We start from the raw sequence: 17,775 nt of genomic DNA on the forward strand, positions 1-17,775 counted from the left end.
TTTATTCATTCATTTGTCTGCAGAGTAACAAAATTATCTAACTCAATTGTACAAGCCCTGGTCTGTCCCAAGATTAATTCTTTAAGGTTTACATCTAAAATGTGGTCTCACTGGTGATCAAGCCTTTATGTGTAAGTAACAAATGGATTTATGCTATTTCTTTTCTTTTTTTTCTTTTTTGTATGTTTTTATCTTATCCTATGGATCTAGTTTTGTGTCCTTAATAAAGCTTGAATGAATGTAGAGATATGAAATGAATATATTCATACCGTCAGATGTCAACTGTTAGATTTACATGAGCACTGGAGGTGAGGAAATCACCATGGGGCTTTTGACCAAAGAGTCAGAAAGTCTGAAAGATAAAAGCTAGAACCACTGCTGCTTTCACCACGAGATAAAAGAATTAAAAGAATGGAGTTCGATTTGCTTTATAACAAGAGCCTGTCATGCAGCATACAGAGGTTCAAGCCTAACTTGAAGTATAAATTGGGGTAAAAATAAAATTATGCTTATTACAACATTTAATCTCTCTCTTCTTGTCTACCTATATCTCTTTCTTCAGTTTGACAGATGTAGTCACTTCTTCCAGATGAAGAACATCTCTTTTTGTGGATGCCATCCAAGGAACAACTGGTAAACAAACACACCGATCATCTTCTTTCCTGTTAACCAATGGGCCGTGCATCATCTGACTGATTGCATCATATTGTTTGCCTCCCTCTGCAGTTATTTTGGCTTCATCACTAAGCACCCGATGCTGAACAGATTTGCTTGCCACGTGTTTGTATCCCAGGAGTCCATGCGACCTGTAGCAGAGTGTGTTGGGTGAGTTCAAATGTAATAGTATGACAACGACTCTACATTTTATATACAGTAACGGAAAAAATTATTAGACCATCAAACGTTGCCAAAAACAATGGTTATGCAATCAAGTACTAACTCCTGTGTGTATCATGTGACTAAAACAGAGAAAAGATAACATAGAATGCCTAAAAGCACTGTTTTTGGCAGTACAATGCCACAGCTATTGATGTAAGAACTGAAGTGATTTTGGTTATTATCAAGAAAACGTGGAAAATGGCTAGACATCAGCTCTGAAATTAAACTCTTACTAGCTAGTTTCATTGTTGTTATTATATTTGTCCAAACAAATGTACCTTTAGTTGCACCAGGCATTAAAATGAACAAGAAACTGAAGAAAACAAGGATGGTCTAATAATTTTTCCTGCGACTGTATACTAACATGGTTGTGAGTTGTTGACCTATTTTTTTGTGTTTTTATATTTCAGTACATTACATTACATTACATACCTATTTTGTTGTAGTTAATAGGAAATTAGAGGATTAACAGCAAATGATACGAAGTATTGATTGATATTTTTGTCACACATACACCCCTTACACTGGCATGTGTGTGACACAGTTAAAGAGTTGGTCATGTCTGCATGAGTCACCCTGCGTTTGAATAATTAAAGATGCAGATAGCTAACAGCAGAGCATGCACCACTGTTTCCAATATCAAATTATCTGCTTAGTCTGCTGAACAGACCCAAAGACAAGGACAGTATCTATGAAAAACAGTACCCTTGCTTTGATTAACTGCCTCATTCACTCTATCTAATGTCAGATATGGCTGAAGAAAACAGTATGTTTTTGTAAAACCTTTAGAACTTAAAGGTATTTCTGATAGCAGCTGTTTCAGTCTGTGGACACGTTCTCATCTGTCCCATCTTTTCTGCAGACGAGCTTTCCAGGAGTACTACCAGGAACATCTGGAGTACGCCTGCCCCACTGAGGACATCTACCTGGAGTAAGAAGTGATGCTGTGACACCATCTTCTTTCTCTACAGCTTGTGTATGTTCATCCAGTTTGCCACCAGAGGGCGCTGTCAGTGGGGTTTCTCTCCATTGTAAGATACTCCTCTGTGTTCCTCAAACACTGGGATCTTCATTTCTACAAATATGCTAGGCATTTGACTGACTTTCATTCATCTATCTCTCTTTGTTTATTTCCATCATCTCGATGGATTGATTGCCTGTTTCTTTTATCTTTTTCTATGATATAAAACTAAGATGCTGAGCAGCTGTTTATTTAAAGGTTCCAATTTTGAAATGAAAAACAATATACCTACTACTGCTGTTTCACTTTTCAATGCATGGCTAGTAGGGTTACTGCACACAGACACACAAAGGAATACACATATCTAAGTGAATGGCAAGCAGCTCTACAATCAGTAAAGGAATGATGTAGAATTTAAAGGTTGGCGTTTATTTAACTGTAAATATGTACTTGATCAATATTGACAAACTGCTCATTTGATTTTTACTGATAGTGGCATTGGAGCAAAGTAGAGAGAAAACAGTGAACTGTCCTTGGTCCAAGCTTACCCCTGTGTTGCGTACCAGATGTAGTGTGTGTGTTGTAAATACATGTATAGAGAGTAGACATACAGGCGCCTCATCCAAACTAATTAATAAACACAGGCGAGACTGAAGGAGGGGATTACATTCTCAGTTTTGCTGTGGGGACGAATGATTCTAACACGACGGACTGAAGGTATATGTGAACTTGGAAAAGTTGTAATAATTTTCAATGAAGTTTAAATATTATCCGGCCCATGTATGTTTTATTTAGCTTGTATAATGAGCAGTAACTGACAGTACATTGAAATAATAGGACAAAACCACTTGATTTTGTCCACCCCTAAAATTACACTGCTTACTGATCTTCACAGTGGGGAGCTATTATGGGAAATACTTCAACTTAACCGTGCAACACGTAGATCACTGTAGCTTTGCGATGATTGATGTGACTTTCAGGTCAAAGAAAGCAAGGGCCAAAAAGCCATACTCTCACATCTCTGACTGTTTCACTCTGGTTTTCAGTGACATCCTAGTCTCCATTTTCTTTTGACTTGGTAGTATCAATGAGGGAAAAGGAATGACTGGATTAATTTGACAACATCTCACATGCATTTATTACTTTTAGCCTGGTCAAAGGTTACTTGACATTTTACCAATTCCAACAAACCCACACTGCACTTTCAGCCACTGTTAGCGATCTTGTTCTGCTGCTTTCAGTCACCAATCCACAAGAACAAGCACCTCAGATATTCAGGATTACAGTGGTAAAAGTTCACTGAAAGTGATATGGCAGAAAGGAGGCTGGGTGTTATTGACATATGTATCGCTGTCAGTTAGCTCATGTATATAAATAGCGATTCTAAGATAGTGCTGTGTCTTTTATGTTGAGTATGTACTGAAATGAATATGTACATTAATTAAAAGACATTTTAAAAAAGGATCACAATCAGACAAAACCCATGAGAGAAAAGAAAAACACACAGTTGTCTGTGATCTGCAATAATTTTATTTCAGTGTCTTATGTTTCTTCACAAGGTGTTATCTCGGTATCTGTCACACAGGTGGCGTCCTGCCATAAACCTCTACAGACCGGCTTCAGCAGCAACACTTAGGGCATATTTGTGAAATGTGACATCATTATTGTGTGACACACCCACCAGACTACTGACCAATCTGCTGTTAGAGCTGAATAGTGACCGAGTCAGCTGCCACTGGAAAACTATTATTGTCTTGCCAATTATAGTAATCGCCTTTGAGCTCCAACAGTGTGTCCCATCTCTGATCTGTATCTATTTGCTTCTGATCATGTTTTTCTATCTTGTTACAGCCTAGTTAAAATCCTTCTTTGCACAAAGCTACACAAAAACATCCTCTGAGGATAACCTAGTCCCATATAGCCGCTGAGACATACATTAACAGTTAAACCAAACTTTTGACAAAATTCTTCACTGTATACCTAGAGCAAAACAGTATGTGACAGAACAAACATATCCTATCTTGTATCTTTAAAAACAAGGACTTGTAAAATTCAAGGGAAAAACAAAGAAAAAAATTACAAAAAAAAAAAAAATCACTCTGCCTTGTCATGGGTTTGGTCTTCTGAATAAAATATATGCTTGATGTCTGAAACTTTGTTGTTGTCTTTATTGTTTGCAACTGCATTAACCAATAAATCTATACAGTACATGTATCCCAAATATTATTTTTTGTTTAAGAGAAACTTTAAATAAAATGACAAATTAAATATAACAAATCACATATTAAAACATATTAAAGTAGAAACTAATTAGAAAACATTCAGTCCCTTCTGATGACTTAGAATTAAGTAATCAACACTCTCCACATAAAGCAAACAGGTTATTTGTAATTGTCTACAAACATTTAACAGTACATCAACAGACAATTACAGAAACATCCTTGCAGTTTGATCTTTTGAAAAGAATAAAAATCAGGCCTATTAACACTGGCAGCAACGTGGCTTTGGGCTACACTGAGGGTTACAGCATGGTTCTAGGTTTGGATCTGTTCCTTTTGATATCTCACTCCGGCCAAACACCATGGTGGCTTCAAACTTCTCCTTCTCTTTCATGATCTTGTCTACGACTTCTTGGAGGTCAGGTCTTCCAAACAGGGTGAGAGGGTAGTGTTCAGAGGGATCAGCCTCCAGGTCAAAAAGAAGAGGAGGGTCGTGAGCCTTTAGAACTGCAAACACCGGGCAGTCTTGATCTGGAGTCGTACCACTGTGGGTAGCACCTGATGCAGAAATACAGAAAAAAAACACTTAGAATTTTGGTGCTTCTATGAAGCTGGTAGCTAAAAACAGGACATGGAGGCTAAAAATTAAAACCAGATGTAGACTAACGTTATGAAGCAAGTTTGGAAGCACTTTGGGTCTGTTTTAAAAATGAATATTTAGTGAGATAAAAGAGAAACTATTTTTCAGATGTAACACATTTTTCTATTATTTTAATACAAAAATCTGCATGTAACATAGTAAAAAGGACACGAAAATTACAATCTACTATTTTTTTAATACCTTTCTATTCTCTCACAGGTACATTTTGGGAATTGAACTAGAGTGTTTCATGAAAATGACCGCTGTTGCAAAATCACTCACGATTTATTTGTGTTTCAATGGGCAGATTCCACATGTAACACAAGTGGACACAATGGGTTACACGCAAAATGTAGAATGGGACTGCCGATTCATGAAAAACCCACAAGTCTGGATTAGAAAAACCACTAGGATCCTCAAATTTAACACAATATCTTTATTTATAGTAGTATATAATACCATTTCAAGCCATGTTTTCCAGATCAAATGCACTGACACTTAGGTAGCTTTTCCTGTCCCAATTTTGGTCCTATTTTTGGCCCCAATATTTTATTAAAAATTCCTTAATTTTGGGATGGCTCAGAGCAAGAGTATAATTTTTTGCATTTATCTGAGGTCATCATTAGGTACATCCTGAGGGGAAATATGTCTAAATTTCTCTTTTATTATTGGGTCTAAAAAAGCTGGCAACGTGCCAGGTACCAAAATGAACCTAGTTTCATAGAAGCACCTACTTAAGCTTAACTTTAAGACATGAGCACTCCCAAAAACAAGATCTGTGGAATTTTGGGGGTTCACTGAAATACTGACAAATGCTATTTTTACCATGATTTCCCATTTTTCTGTATCTTTTATCAGTGCATCTGTATTTCCTAACCTGACCACCACCTCACCACCAGGATTTAACAAAGTAAACGAGTTAGAGCTGCCCATTGGATAATTAATATGTTTCAGCTGGAAACAAGTTCTTTATCTCTAACTGATACAGTGAGTAACTTCTCATTTCAACAGCCATCAACTTATTATGGAGCGTAAACATTGGACTGTGGAAAAAAAGGTCATGTGGTCTGATGAGTTCAGATTGACCCTGTTCCAGAGTGATGGAGAGGTAGATGAAGTAATTACCCATCATGCCTCGTGTCTACAATACAAGCGTGTAGGGACAGTGTTATGATCTGGGGTTGGTTCAGTCGGTCAGGTCTAGGTTCAACAGTGTTACGTGTCCATAAAACAAGGTCAGCTGAACCATAAATATTGAATAACCAGGTCTTTTTTTCCCTTGATGACAGAGAAATGTTCAAAGATGACAATGCCAGGATTCATCACGCTCAAACTGTGACTTTTTCAGGGACAAGTGGATTGAGTCCAGACCTGAACCCCATTGAGGATCTATGGGATTCACTGGTGATTTTACACAGAATTTACAAGGTGGTTCGACACTCCAGTCATCAAAACAAGATCTTGACAAAAAAAAAGGAATGCATCTCTGGACAGAAATAAATGTTGTGACATGAACGCTAATCTTTTTCAAAGCTAAATTCTCCCCTATAAAATACTGTGCATGCCTTACAGCAGCATATTCTTATTCTTAGTTACTATTCCTATAAATCATAATAATAAATAAATGCTTTATCTGTCATTTGCAACCATGAAAAAGTAAAAACTCCATCAAAATCCATGGTATAGTCCACGGTAAACCGTCTACCTCGTGTATAGAAGTGGGCCTTATACTTCCCCATCCTGAGAGCAAACAGCCCATACATCTCAGAAGGATCTGTAGGGTAGAACATCATAGTCTCCCTTTTACTCTGTAAAAAAATAAGCAAATGCCAAAATTAATAGATTTGTTGCCTGTGTGTAACATTTATTTAGACTGTTAACTGACTGCTGCTGCCGATGGTGAATAATTTGGGCCAATAACAACCTTTAATGCCAGTACCTTTCCTTGGTTGGTGAGAATTTCTGTCATATCAACGCCGTCCAGCATCACTGTGGGTAGTTTGGCTCCTGCCAAGCTGGCAAAAGTGGGCAGGATATCCAGAGTACTGGCCATTTCATGAGTCACACCTAAAGATATGTGAGCATTTTTACAAAAGAGAAGAGCAAATTTAACTGAACATAACTGAAAAGTCACCCATAAACAGGTTTCACTTCAAATATTTTCATGCTGAAATATAAGGAAAAAAATGGATGTCTGGAATGTGTGAAATCACTGTGAGAATTCTGTTTGTAACGCCACAAGAATGGCTGTGATATACAGCCCAAAGAATATGGCTGACCTGAAGCACTTCTGTAAGGAGGATTAGTCCTATTAAACTGTTGAACATTGTGCATTGTGTACATTGAGGTTATTGCTGCCAGTTATTAATTCCAGAGATTCACTTATTTTTTGTAGCAGCGCTGTCAGTGTTTAACCCATAAAGACCCAAACAGCCAAAACCATCCACTGATATAAACCGTTTAATAGCTATTGTAGGTAATTCACTTATCAGACAGGGGTAGTTGTTTGTTCACCTGCTTTACTAGTTTCAGCTACTTCCTGTAGCCTTCGACAGAAGTGTCACATGATGTTGCTGTGACGTGTCTTGTAAGCTGCTCAGGAGGACTGGCCTCCTGTAAAGTAAAGCAGGTAAACAAACAACTACCCCTGTTTGGTAAATGAATTACCTACAATAATTATATGTGGAAGACAGTATGAACCTTTACCAGTGTTTAATAGCTGTTGATCCACTCATCCTATCAATACATGTAAATAATTGGTGTAAAATGCAGTTTGTCATCTTTTCATGGTAATCAGATATGACCCATTTGGATGTTGAGAGGCTCCACAGTTACCGTGGAAACACTGTCATCCTCTGTCACATTTCTTCACCAGTAAAACCCATGGAGTTGGATCAATGACGCTAAATGGAGATGCTTGTTTTATGTTAAACCAATGATATTTTTCTTCACGTTCCTCTGTTTCTGGTATAATAAAATACAACTTTAATCTGAGCTTTTATGAACATCTACATGATCAGAAAATTAAACATGGGAAAATGTATGATTTACACTGAAAAACCACAAAATACAGAGGATAATATTATAGTAAATTGTGATAAATCAATTAAGAACAATTAAATAGATACAAAAAAAATAATTTGGGAACTGTCACAGAAGAAGCACTGGGTCTTTATGGGCTAAAAGCTGTATTCAATAAAAAAAATCAAACATAATAATTTCTTGAATGGTATTGGGTTAAGAACATTGTATTTGTCTGTACTTGTGACCTAGATGCAGATCATGCATAGTTTCCTGCATGACCAATTCATAACAGAAAGGAAAGGGTTCACATACTTTTTCTTGGCACGGTAAAACTAATGTAACTTCAACTTTAACCTGCATAATTGGTGGTTCTCGTGGATCACAAACCAGGACTTACCAGGCTGGATGGTTCCTGGCCAAAAGGCAATGGCCGGCTCTCTCATGCCCCCTTCATATGTGGTACCTTTCCCACATTTCAGAAGGCCAGCGTTGCCTCCTCGGGACATTCGCATTAGTTCAGGTCTAAACATAGGCAGAAAAACACATGATTAGATTAAAGCCAATAAACGGTCATAAATATTATATAAAAGAGGGCAAAGCCTTATTGTAAGTTGACCTTCGAACAGACAATAAATAGACCACGGTCCCTTCGACATTGTGAAAGCAGATAAACACACCACGGGTCAACTTGAACAAATAAGTACTACAGAACAGCAAACTAGAAGATAAATCAATAACATTAACTACAGATGCAGAACACAGATTCGATCACATATAAAAACAATACAGAAACCAACCCATTGTCAGAAGTGAAGAAGATGAGCGTGTTGTTGATTATCTGTGTCTTCTCCAGGGTTTCCAAGAGGTTTCCTATTGTGTTGTCAAACTCAAACAGAGAATCTCCAAAAGGACCCCTTAAAGTCCGCCCGGCTGCTTCAGGACCAGCGTACTGTGGGTAATGTGTATGCTGCAGGAGGAGGATGAAGACAAGCAGTACTGATCTGAAGCATTTACATATAAACAAATTAATCTGAGGATGCATGGTACACATCTGGGAAATGCCTAGACATCTGGACTGTGATTGGTGCTTACATGTGATGGATAGTAGAGGAAGAAAGGCTGCTTTTTCGTGGCTGATGTAATAATAAAACTGGTTGCAAAGTCACTATAAGCCTTTTCCAAATCCAGGAAATTAACTGGTTGTTGTATGATGGCATCGTTTTTCATGAGCGGGACCGTTACCGTCCCAACATCACACAATCCAAAACACTTCACATCTGGAGGGAAGCAGGTCAGGTTTCGACATGGGCCCTGGGAAATGAAAAAGCAAGCTTAATGCTCTTTCAGACAAAAGTTTAAATCATACTAGGACTGATAACTGAATCATTCACTTTTAAAACACTATGAATTTACACAAGATACTCACATTTTCTTAATTACTATATAATGTATACATGTTTTATACAGTCGTGGAAAAAATTATTAGACCACCCTTGTTTTCTTCAATTTCTTGTTCATTTTAATGCCTGGTACAACTAAAGGTACATTTGTTTGGACAAATACAATGATAACAACAAAAATAGCTTATAAGAGTTTAATTTCAGAGCTGATATCAAGACATTTTCCATGTTTTCTTGATAATAACCAAAATCACTGAAGTTCTTACATCAATATCTATGGCACTGTACTGACAAAAAAAGTGCTTTTAGGCATTCCATGTTTTCTTTTCTGTCTGTTTTAGTCACATGATACACACAGGAGTTAGTACTTGATTGCATAACCATTGTTTTTGATGACTTTTGATGGTCTAATATTTTTTTCCGTGACTGTATTTTAGTTTATATTGTATGAACACACAAAAAAGACAAAAGTTTACACCAAATCTGGAAATTAAGATTAAACCAATTTCAATTTTCTGTTTACACACAATGCCTTAGGGTGCATAAACAGATGACTGAATTTAGGTCCACTTTCACTGAAATACATTTGGGGTTAGGAGTTCAAAACTCATAATTTTCTAGAAATCATATGTTTCTCACAAAATGTGGATATTTTCAAAGAATAAAGTGGTACATTTCAATGAGAGAACTCACATATATATTAGTCATGTAGTCATATAAAAGTCATGAACTTGTGAGAAAATTAATATTCTCTGAGAATAAAGTTCTAAATGTACTGTAATGTAAACGAAAAACTCACAAATGTAACTTTTACATTTAACATGACCCCCCATTTTTCCTTTTTTTTTTCAAAAGTCAATTTCTCATTTTTTTCCCATAAATTTCACACATTTCACCGTCACCTTTTTATGAAATCCATTCACCACCATTGCACTCACTCAAAAATGTTTTTATTGTAGCTGAAGTGGCCCTAATATACTGTCAGAATAATGAGATGGAATAGAACTTATAATAACATTGTTCCATAAAAATCTTATATCACATGAAAAGAGGAAAAACTAAAATTCCATACAAACAAAGACATCTTATTTGTCCAGTGCAGTTATAATATCTGGCACATTAATTACATACAGTCAATAAAACCTTTTGATAATTTTGATTTAGGGAAATTAATCAGTAATGTCTAATCTAGTGCTTCTGTCTTTGTTACACTTTATTACTAACTAGAGTTAATTTTAATCTCATAATTGCAAGCTCATGATGTGAAAATTTATAAGCATCTGATCTTGTTATTACAAAATATTTGACATAATTATAAAAAAAAAACTATCTCATGATTCCTAATTGATTATCTAGTTAGTATCAGAGCAGAACCTCAAGGTGTTGCGCTGTGTCTCTATAACATTTTCTTTTAACAATTTTTATTTCTCAGTTTATAACAGTACAAAACAGTCTTCTCAGATTGAGGAGCAGGAAAAGAGCAAAAAAAAAACAACAACAAAAAAAACAAAAACCAAAAACAAACAAACAGATGAAAAGAAGAGCCTGTGATGGTGACAGAATATTAAGGTCCCTTACTCAATACATTTGTCTCTGAATGTCAGCCATTTTCCCCAGTTTTTCATAAAAAGATTTTCTTTTAACTTGAGTTTATATGTCAGATGTTCCATGACAAGTATATCATCTATGATTGAAATCCATTGCTTATTAGATGGAGCATCAGTCTTAAGCCAGTTCTTTGTTATGGCCTTCTTCCCGACCACCAGAAGGATCTTGACAAGATATCTGTCTTCTTTATGCACTGATTCTTCCAAATGTCCGAGGTACAGAACAAGACAAGAATTTGGGATTGCATATCCCAAAACCTCACAGAGAGCTGAGTGAACCTTCCCCCAGAAGGGTTGGATATTTGAGCATTTCCAAAACATATGTGTGTGATCTGAATCCATGTGATTACATAGTCACCAACATGGCTGTCGAGTATTCATTTGTTTACTTTTAGTTTTAGGTGTGATGAAATAACGAATTAGATTTTTCCAGTTAAATTCTCTCCATTTAGGTGACTGTGATGTCGATTGGTGTGTTTCCCACATTTCGTACCAGATCTCCTCTGGGATCTCCTCACCCAGCTCTCTTTCCCATTTGGTTTTAACATAAAATGTTGAATCATTTCTAGAATTCATCAAACAACCATATAAAACGGACACAGTTTTTAGGACATCATTACCATAAGCCTGTATAAGTAGCTTTATGATAGGATGTATTTTATCCTCACTTGTTTTAATATCTTTAATGTAATAGTCCCTCATTTGCAAGTATCTAAAGAAGTCCTGATTAGTTAATTTATATATATTTTTTAACTCCTGGAAGCTTTTCATTTCTCCTTTTTTAATACTTGTGCATATCTCTATCAGATTTTCAAACTAAAGCCACACTCACCATGTCATGAGAGTAGGGGATCCCGAGGTATTCATCAAAGCCCTGCCTCGTTGGTAGGTATGTCCCATTGGCTCCGACTCCCAGGTGCCACTTCCCCACAGCAGCCGTGGCGTAGCCCTGAGGCTTCAACACCTCAGCGATGGTGGTCTCATTCAGAGGAAGACCACCGATAGAGCCCGGGTAAAGCACTCCTGGGTAGACGCCTGAGCGGGTCTGATAGCGACCTGTCAGCAAAGATGCCCTGTGGAGGAAAACCACAAAACAAAGCTTTATTAACGTCACATCCTGGTCTAATACCTCAAACAGGAAAATTCAGTTTAGATTTGGCGAGTAGTGTTTTAGCCCGGGAGTATTTATTTATTTATTTAGGCAATAACGCAGTGATGTGCGGAACAAAAGAACATTTATAGGGGTGAAAAAAGGTTTGGACATCCCATGCATTTGTGATATACTGTATTAAGAATCACTCTTAAGTCACTGAACTCTGCCAAGTATTGTTCCAGTCTCCAAACCCACATGCTCCTCAAAACTCGGTAAAACCAAAGGAAAAAGGGAAAAAAAAGGAAAATTAGCAAAACACTGCAAACAACAGTAAAAACAAAAACCAACATGGTAAATGGTGTAAAACAGAAAAGCTCAAACCGTCTATTTTTATAGCGAGTTAGTGTTTTGCCCCCCAGTACCCATGCAAAAGGGGGTGTATTGAGCATGCTCCAATGCCTATGGAAAGAACAAAGTCTGTTCTATCAGCACATGTTGAATTTTTTCCTGTTGAGCAAAGAGTTGATTTTTTATGAGTATTTAAATAAATCATACGTTCTTAACACTCACCACTGACACGTCAGGGGTTAAAGGGTTCACGATAATAATGAAAAAAATTATTTGCATTTTTTGTGTCTGTCTGATGCAGTCACATATTTTGAAAAACGAATACGCAAATATTTCATGAAAATATTTGAAACTGTGTAAAATTTTAGGGGTGTTGAAAACTTTGTGCAAGTTCTTCCTGTTCTCACTAGTGCAGCGTTACTACTATTTTACTACTTTACTATTACTACTTTAAAATATCAGTCATTTTACCTACAAATTACATATCAAACTTTATTTATGAAAAAGAATACTAGTACTAATACTAGAATACTATAATTGTAGTTTAGAGAAAATAGCAATAGGATTGAAAAAAGACTAATCCAGGAGCATTTTAACTTTGTTTCGTCTGACATCCTGTGTTGGTAATACTGGGATGGTAAAATGAAATCCAGAATTTTCATATGTTTTGATGCAGTTATCCTTTGCCAAGTGCTATTCATAATACACCTAACCTCACCCACTTTGAAACAGCTCTTGTGTTTTAACTCAACTGCTAATATGGAAGCAGCTTAAAAAAGAAAGAAAGAAAGAAAGAAAGAAAGAAAGAAAGAAAGAAAGAAAGAAAGAAAGAAAGAAAGAAAGAAAGAAAGAAAGAAAGAAAGAAAGAAAGAAAGAAAGAAAGAGAAAAAAAAAGTGCAAAATAGGTCAAGATACAAAACTTCAGCTGAAATTTGATCCTGAAGGAGACAGAGTAATAAAGCTGTTGGACTCTTGCCTGTTGTACTAGAACCTATACCTGGTCCCCAGCTTGCTTTTAGGAAGCAAATTTATATCTGAAATAAGACTAAATCTAGACATGGACTGACTGTAAAATCAGGGCAAATATCAATATTTAATGACATTAATGCAAACACCAATGTTAAATTTGTTTCTTTATTTTGCTTTTTATTATTGATTCCCCATTTAGAGCCAGGGAAACAAAGAAATACACATTATATGTTGTTTTAATTAAAATAAATAGGTTAGAATAACTGCCATAAAGTTGTAATGAGCACAAATTCAATCAAACAAATTAATGAAAAATCCTTTATTATAACAAAACTGATACATTTCTGTCTGTATGTGAAATAACATCTTCTACGCTGATAATAATGTCGAGCTCATATACTGGTGCATCAGTAGCTAAGTCTATTATTCTTTGTCTAATAAAGACTATTGCATGTGTTGACGCTGTTTTTAAAGCCATCATCTTTGTAATAACAGTTTCTAATCTTTCAAATGGAATAGTTCCAGTGATCTGGGAGAGTATTTATGCAACCCATCGACATAAACACATAAAACAACTGTTATATTGGCTCTAATCGTCTTGACCTGCTAATATAATAGAATCAATAGTGAACCGCATCTGAGTTCCTGCATGCTTCAGCAGATTTATTACCGATAAACAGTCATCATTATGAGCTGTATGCTAAGGTCGGGAGGTCTGAAAGGTGTGACAATTTATTTACAAGGTTCTTATTGATTTTTTTTTTTGGTTTTACCTTCAGCAATAGACTACTTCAGTCTTTTATTGGTGGCCATTATCAAAAGTGTGCAGATGATTATATTATTTTGTAGATACTGCACTTTAATGTTTATGCTTTGCATTTTACTTGTAGCTCTCACTTTTCACTTCATTCATTTGTTTGAAAGGACAACATTTACTCTTAAAGTGCTATTAATAGACTGAATACTCTTACTCATCATTGTGTTCTTGTATTGTATATTCTACATCGCTATATTGAAAACATGACCCTCACTATAATATAGGCATATAGTCAAAACAAGGACTGAATGAACTAATAAATGAATGAATGAATAAAAAAGGAAGTTTACTGCGCTAAAAGTGACTCTCAAATGCACAGAGAGATTTGGACTTGGACTTAAATTAATTTACTGCACATTCTAATCACAAGTGAGTTTATATTAACCACATTATCTTCATCTAAGCTTATGTAATAAACCTACTGAGATTCAGTTTGACTTCAAACAGTTTCTTAGTGCATGTTGTAGCCTGTGATGTGTTAAAAGCAGAATCTGTTCATTTTGAATCACATAATTCCCAGGGTTTAATGAATACTGATATAGAGAATCGTTATTAACGTTCAAGGTTTTCTTTATTTGTCTCCCTAGGGAGTAATTTCATTCAGAGCAAGGATCAGCTGTATATACATAAATACAAACAATACAACAATTCATAAAAACAAGCAATGCGATATATCACTTTACGCAACATAAAGTATGACAATACATATGCAAAAGTTTCATCAGTGTAAGAATTTCATGAATCCATTTAAATGACTGGGTAACTAATGAATATTTGTACCTGTTCTGCCTACACAGTTGTACCATGTATCTCCTAGATTACAGTTGTTCATACTCAGTTCAGTACATGAGAGAGGTCAGATAAAATTCTATGAGCTTGTTTTATAGTTGTTTGTTCAAAGATGGTTCAGGGGTGATCAGAGGCGAGGACATACCCATGATCCTCCCTGGTATTTTGACCAATCTAAGGATTTGATTTGATTAAATGTGTAAATTCTAAGAATTTACATGTGCAGTCAGGTTTTTAAACCAGCTGGTAAAACCATAAGATAAGATAAGATAAGATAAGATAAGATAAGATAAGATAAGATAAGATAAGATAAGATATTCCTTTATTAGTCCTACAAGGGGAATTCCAGATTTACAGCAGCAATGCACACAAGAGCAAAAAAGAGCAGAATCAAAATAAAGACAAATCTGAAAAAGCTATAAATTCTATTTACAGCTGTGCACATGTTGATCAAAACACGTTAGATACTAGCTCTATAAAAAAAGTCAACATGATATTTTTAGAAGTCGATGTATCTTCACACACATTCCAGTCACATGCTTGTGCCAGCTCATTTCCTCATCATCTTGTACTCCTAAACATTCATAGATGGTGACCTCGTTGATGTTATGGTCATATATTGTAACGCTGGTCTGTCTCAGAGATTAAATCTGCTAAATCTTACATACTTCAGGGTCAAAACACAGTAATGTCCCGCCAGAAAGCGAACTTTAATTGATTACCATTCCAACATTTATTTCAATATAAAGTAGCTCCTTGTTTTGAATAATCCCTTATGGTCCAGCAAAAATTAATTTAAAAGTAAAAATGGGGGTCATTTAATAACACTACTCTACCAAATTGTCTCTAAAATGTCCTGTCAGAGAAATTTCAAACACCTGTTTTGACACTTCAAAAGGATGAATTGGGGAAAAAAATGAGAAAATTGGTTAGCTGATGTTTATATGATAAAGTTTTATTACACATACTGTATATTTACAGTTATACAATAGACTTAAAAATCTTCCACTAGAAAGAACCTGAAAAGTGTATTGTACTGTACAGACAGTGTTTTGAAGTAGCTCTGGGACAAACATTATTATTGAGTAAAACCCATTCTCTCATTAATTCTCATTATTTCACATTTTGACCTAAAACTGTATCTTGGTAACGACAGCCAACCAGAATTTTTCTTTATTAGTGACTCAAATTTGGGAAAATAAAACTACTTTGAATCTAAGGTTATTGTTTTTGTTTTTTGGTTTTTTTTATTCATAGACCAGTGTTATCATAGTGTGTTACAGTCTCCTTTCTTTTACTTACAGTAACGTGTAGGGGATGTTAATCGGCTAAAATTTACTTAGGGGGTCAAATGAGTGGCCATTTTTGGGAAAAAAAAAAAAAAAAAAAGTTGTAAGAAATGCATAGAACTGTGTTGAGATAATGCTAATACATTTGTGCACAGACTACTGATATTATTTGACAGTGGAAGCTATATTTTCAGAAATATTGGATTTTGAATAGCACGTGTATGTGAAAACTTTTGCTGGTGGATGGATGTGACATTACCCATGATGATCTGGTCAGTACCAGTACTTTATTAGGAATAAACTTATAGACTTACTATTGCTAATTCTCCTCTTATTCATAAATGTTAGTATTGTGGATCTAAAACAATAACAGCTTAACAAAAACACAAAATGGGGCAGTGGACGGATGTGACATGGTTGTTACAGATCCCATTATACTGATGCTCGGCAGCCATGTCACTGTTTCCACAAATGATCCCTGTGCAAAAACTAGGATCAGAATTATTTATTGTATAGTTTATCATCATACTTAAGAGCAAATAACAATATAGAATTGTTATGTCTTTATAGAAATGCTTATTATTAGAAAATGTTGATTTAAAAAGTGACGTGTGACATTCTTAATGTATGTATTGGCGTAACATAAGCAGGATGGATCAGCACCATACTCCATATTGCAACCTGTAAAAATAAAACATGTGATATGTAGGATAGAATCTGGCAAGAAAAATTGGGGAATCTAAAAGAATAGAATATGTGTTTTTCAGGTAAATTCAGTTAAAATATAACTTAGCCATTTGTGACATGAAAATATAGCATTAATTGTGATGAAATTGGACATTTTTGAGCTGAAAACATAGTTCATATGACCATCAACATGTTGAACAGAACTGAAATCCTGTACATGTGCAGAACTTGCATTTACCAACACAAAGTTCCTTTGGGGATTCACTTATATTGATTTCTTATGCACAAAGACAGAAATAAGACCTCTAAGCAAATTTTAATCGTAACACATATTAAAGCCCTGACATCTCAGGGGTGAATATCAGCTTTTTCGTGCTCCAATATAAACTCTTCTTTTATTGTCTGTAGTCAGATAAGTCATACAAACAGGTTCAATGCTGTAATGTTGCCTTTACAGATGTCTGACAGTAGGAGTATTCTGAGAGGACAGTGAGTCCTTTAGGGTAGACAGATGGTGAGTACCTGGATGGGGTACACACAGGGCTGGTGCAGTAGAAGTCTGTGAAGCGGAGTCCTGCAGCCGCCAGCCGGTCCAGGTTTGGGGTCAGAGAAGTCGGGTGTCCGTAACATCCTAAATCCCCGAAGCCCAAATCATCCGCGAAAAGCAGAATAAAGTTCGGAGGTGAAGCTGAGCAGGCACAAAAAAACAAAATGCTCACAAAGCTGAGCGGAATGTAATCCATTGTTGCTTCACATTTGACTGAAGAAATGAGGAAGAACACAGCAGAGACGGAACCAAAACAAAAGTCACGTGTCCACCTACGGAAGCCGCCGAGGACAGAGACGTTATGCGAAGTCAGACTGCGTTCATAAAATGATTGAAATGTCACGAGAAATTTTAATTTACTATATTTAACCTTAAATAAAAATGTATCTTTATATATGTTCTATTTTGAACAACACAGATAAATTAATGAGGAAAAAAAATGCAATCCGCCTGTGACCTGGGATAGAAAAGTTTGGTTTTTTTCACATTAAATAATTGTCTAGATT

The 17,775-nt window shown here is 35.7% G+C and overlaps 2 protein-coding genes across 3 annotated transcripts in view; one reads left to right on the plus strand and one right to left on the minus strand.

The window, feature by feature from the left end:
* Positions 1-3,959, plus strand: part of mapk8ip2 (mitogen-activated protein kinase 8 interacting protein 2) — a 32,414-nt gene extending 28,455 nt beyond the window's left edge. For both annotated transcript variants that reach the window (XM_030135812.1, XM_030135813.1), the window contains exons 12-14: positions 563-633; positions 727-825; positions 1,742-3,959. In XM_030135812.1, the coding sequence (XP_029991672.1) occupies positions 563-633; positions 727-825; positions 1,742-1,814 (243 nt within the window). In that variant the 3' untranslated portion in view covers positions 1,815-3,959. The remainder of the gene's footprint in view (positions 1-562; positions 634-726; positions 826-1,741) is intronic.
* On the minus strand, positions 3,353-17,528 carry arsa (arylsulfatase A). The gene is made up of 8 exons (XM_030135814.1): positions 17,245-17,528; positions 11,563-11,803; positions 8,816-9,034; positions 8,521-8,690; positions 8,121-8,245; positions 6,639-6,766; positions 6,405-6,507; positions 3,353-4,617 (listed from the first exon to the last, which is right to left on the minus strand). Exons 1-8 carry the CDS (start codon positions 17,463-17,465, stop codon positions 4,322-4,324), a joined length of 1,503 nt encoding a protein of 500 aa, XP_029991674.1. The 5' UTR covers positions 17,466-17,528; the 3' UTR covers positions 3,353-4,321.
* Between the last annotated feature and the right edge of the window lie 247 nt (positions 17,529-17,775).

The sequence above is a fragment of the Sphaeramia orbicularis genome, chromosome 6 (genome assembly GCF_902148855.1).
Source record: "Sphaeramia orbicularis chromosome 6, fSphaOr1.1, whole genome shotgun sequence".
NCBI classification, from domain to species: Eukaryota; Metazoa; Chordata; class Actinopteri; order Kurtiformes; family Apogonidae; genus Sphaeramia; species Sphaeramia orbicularis.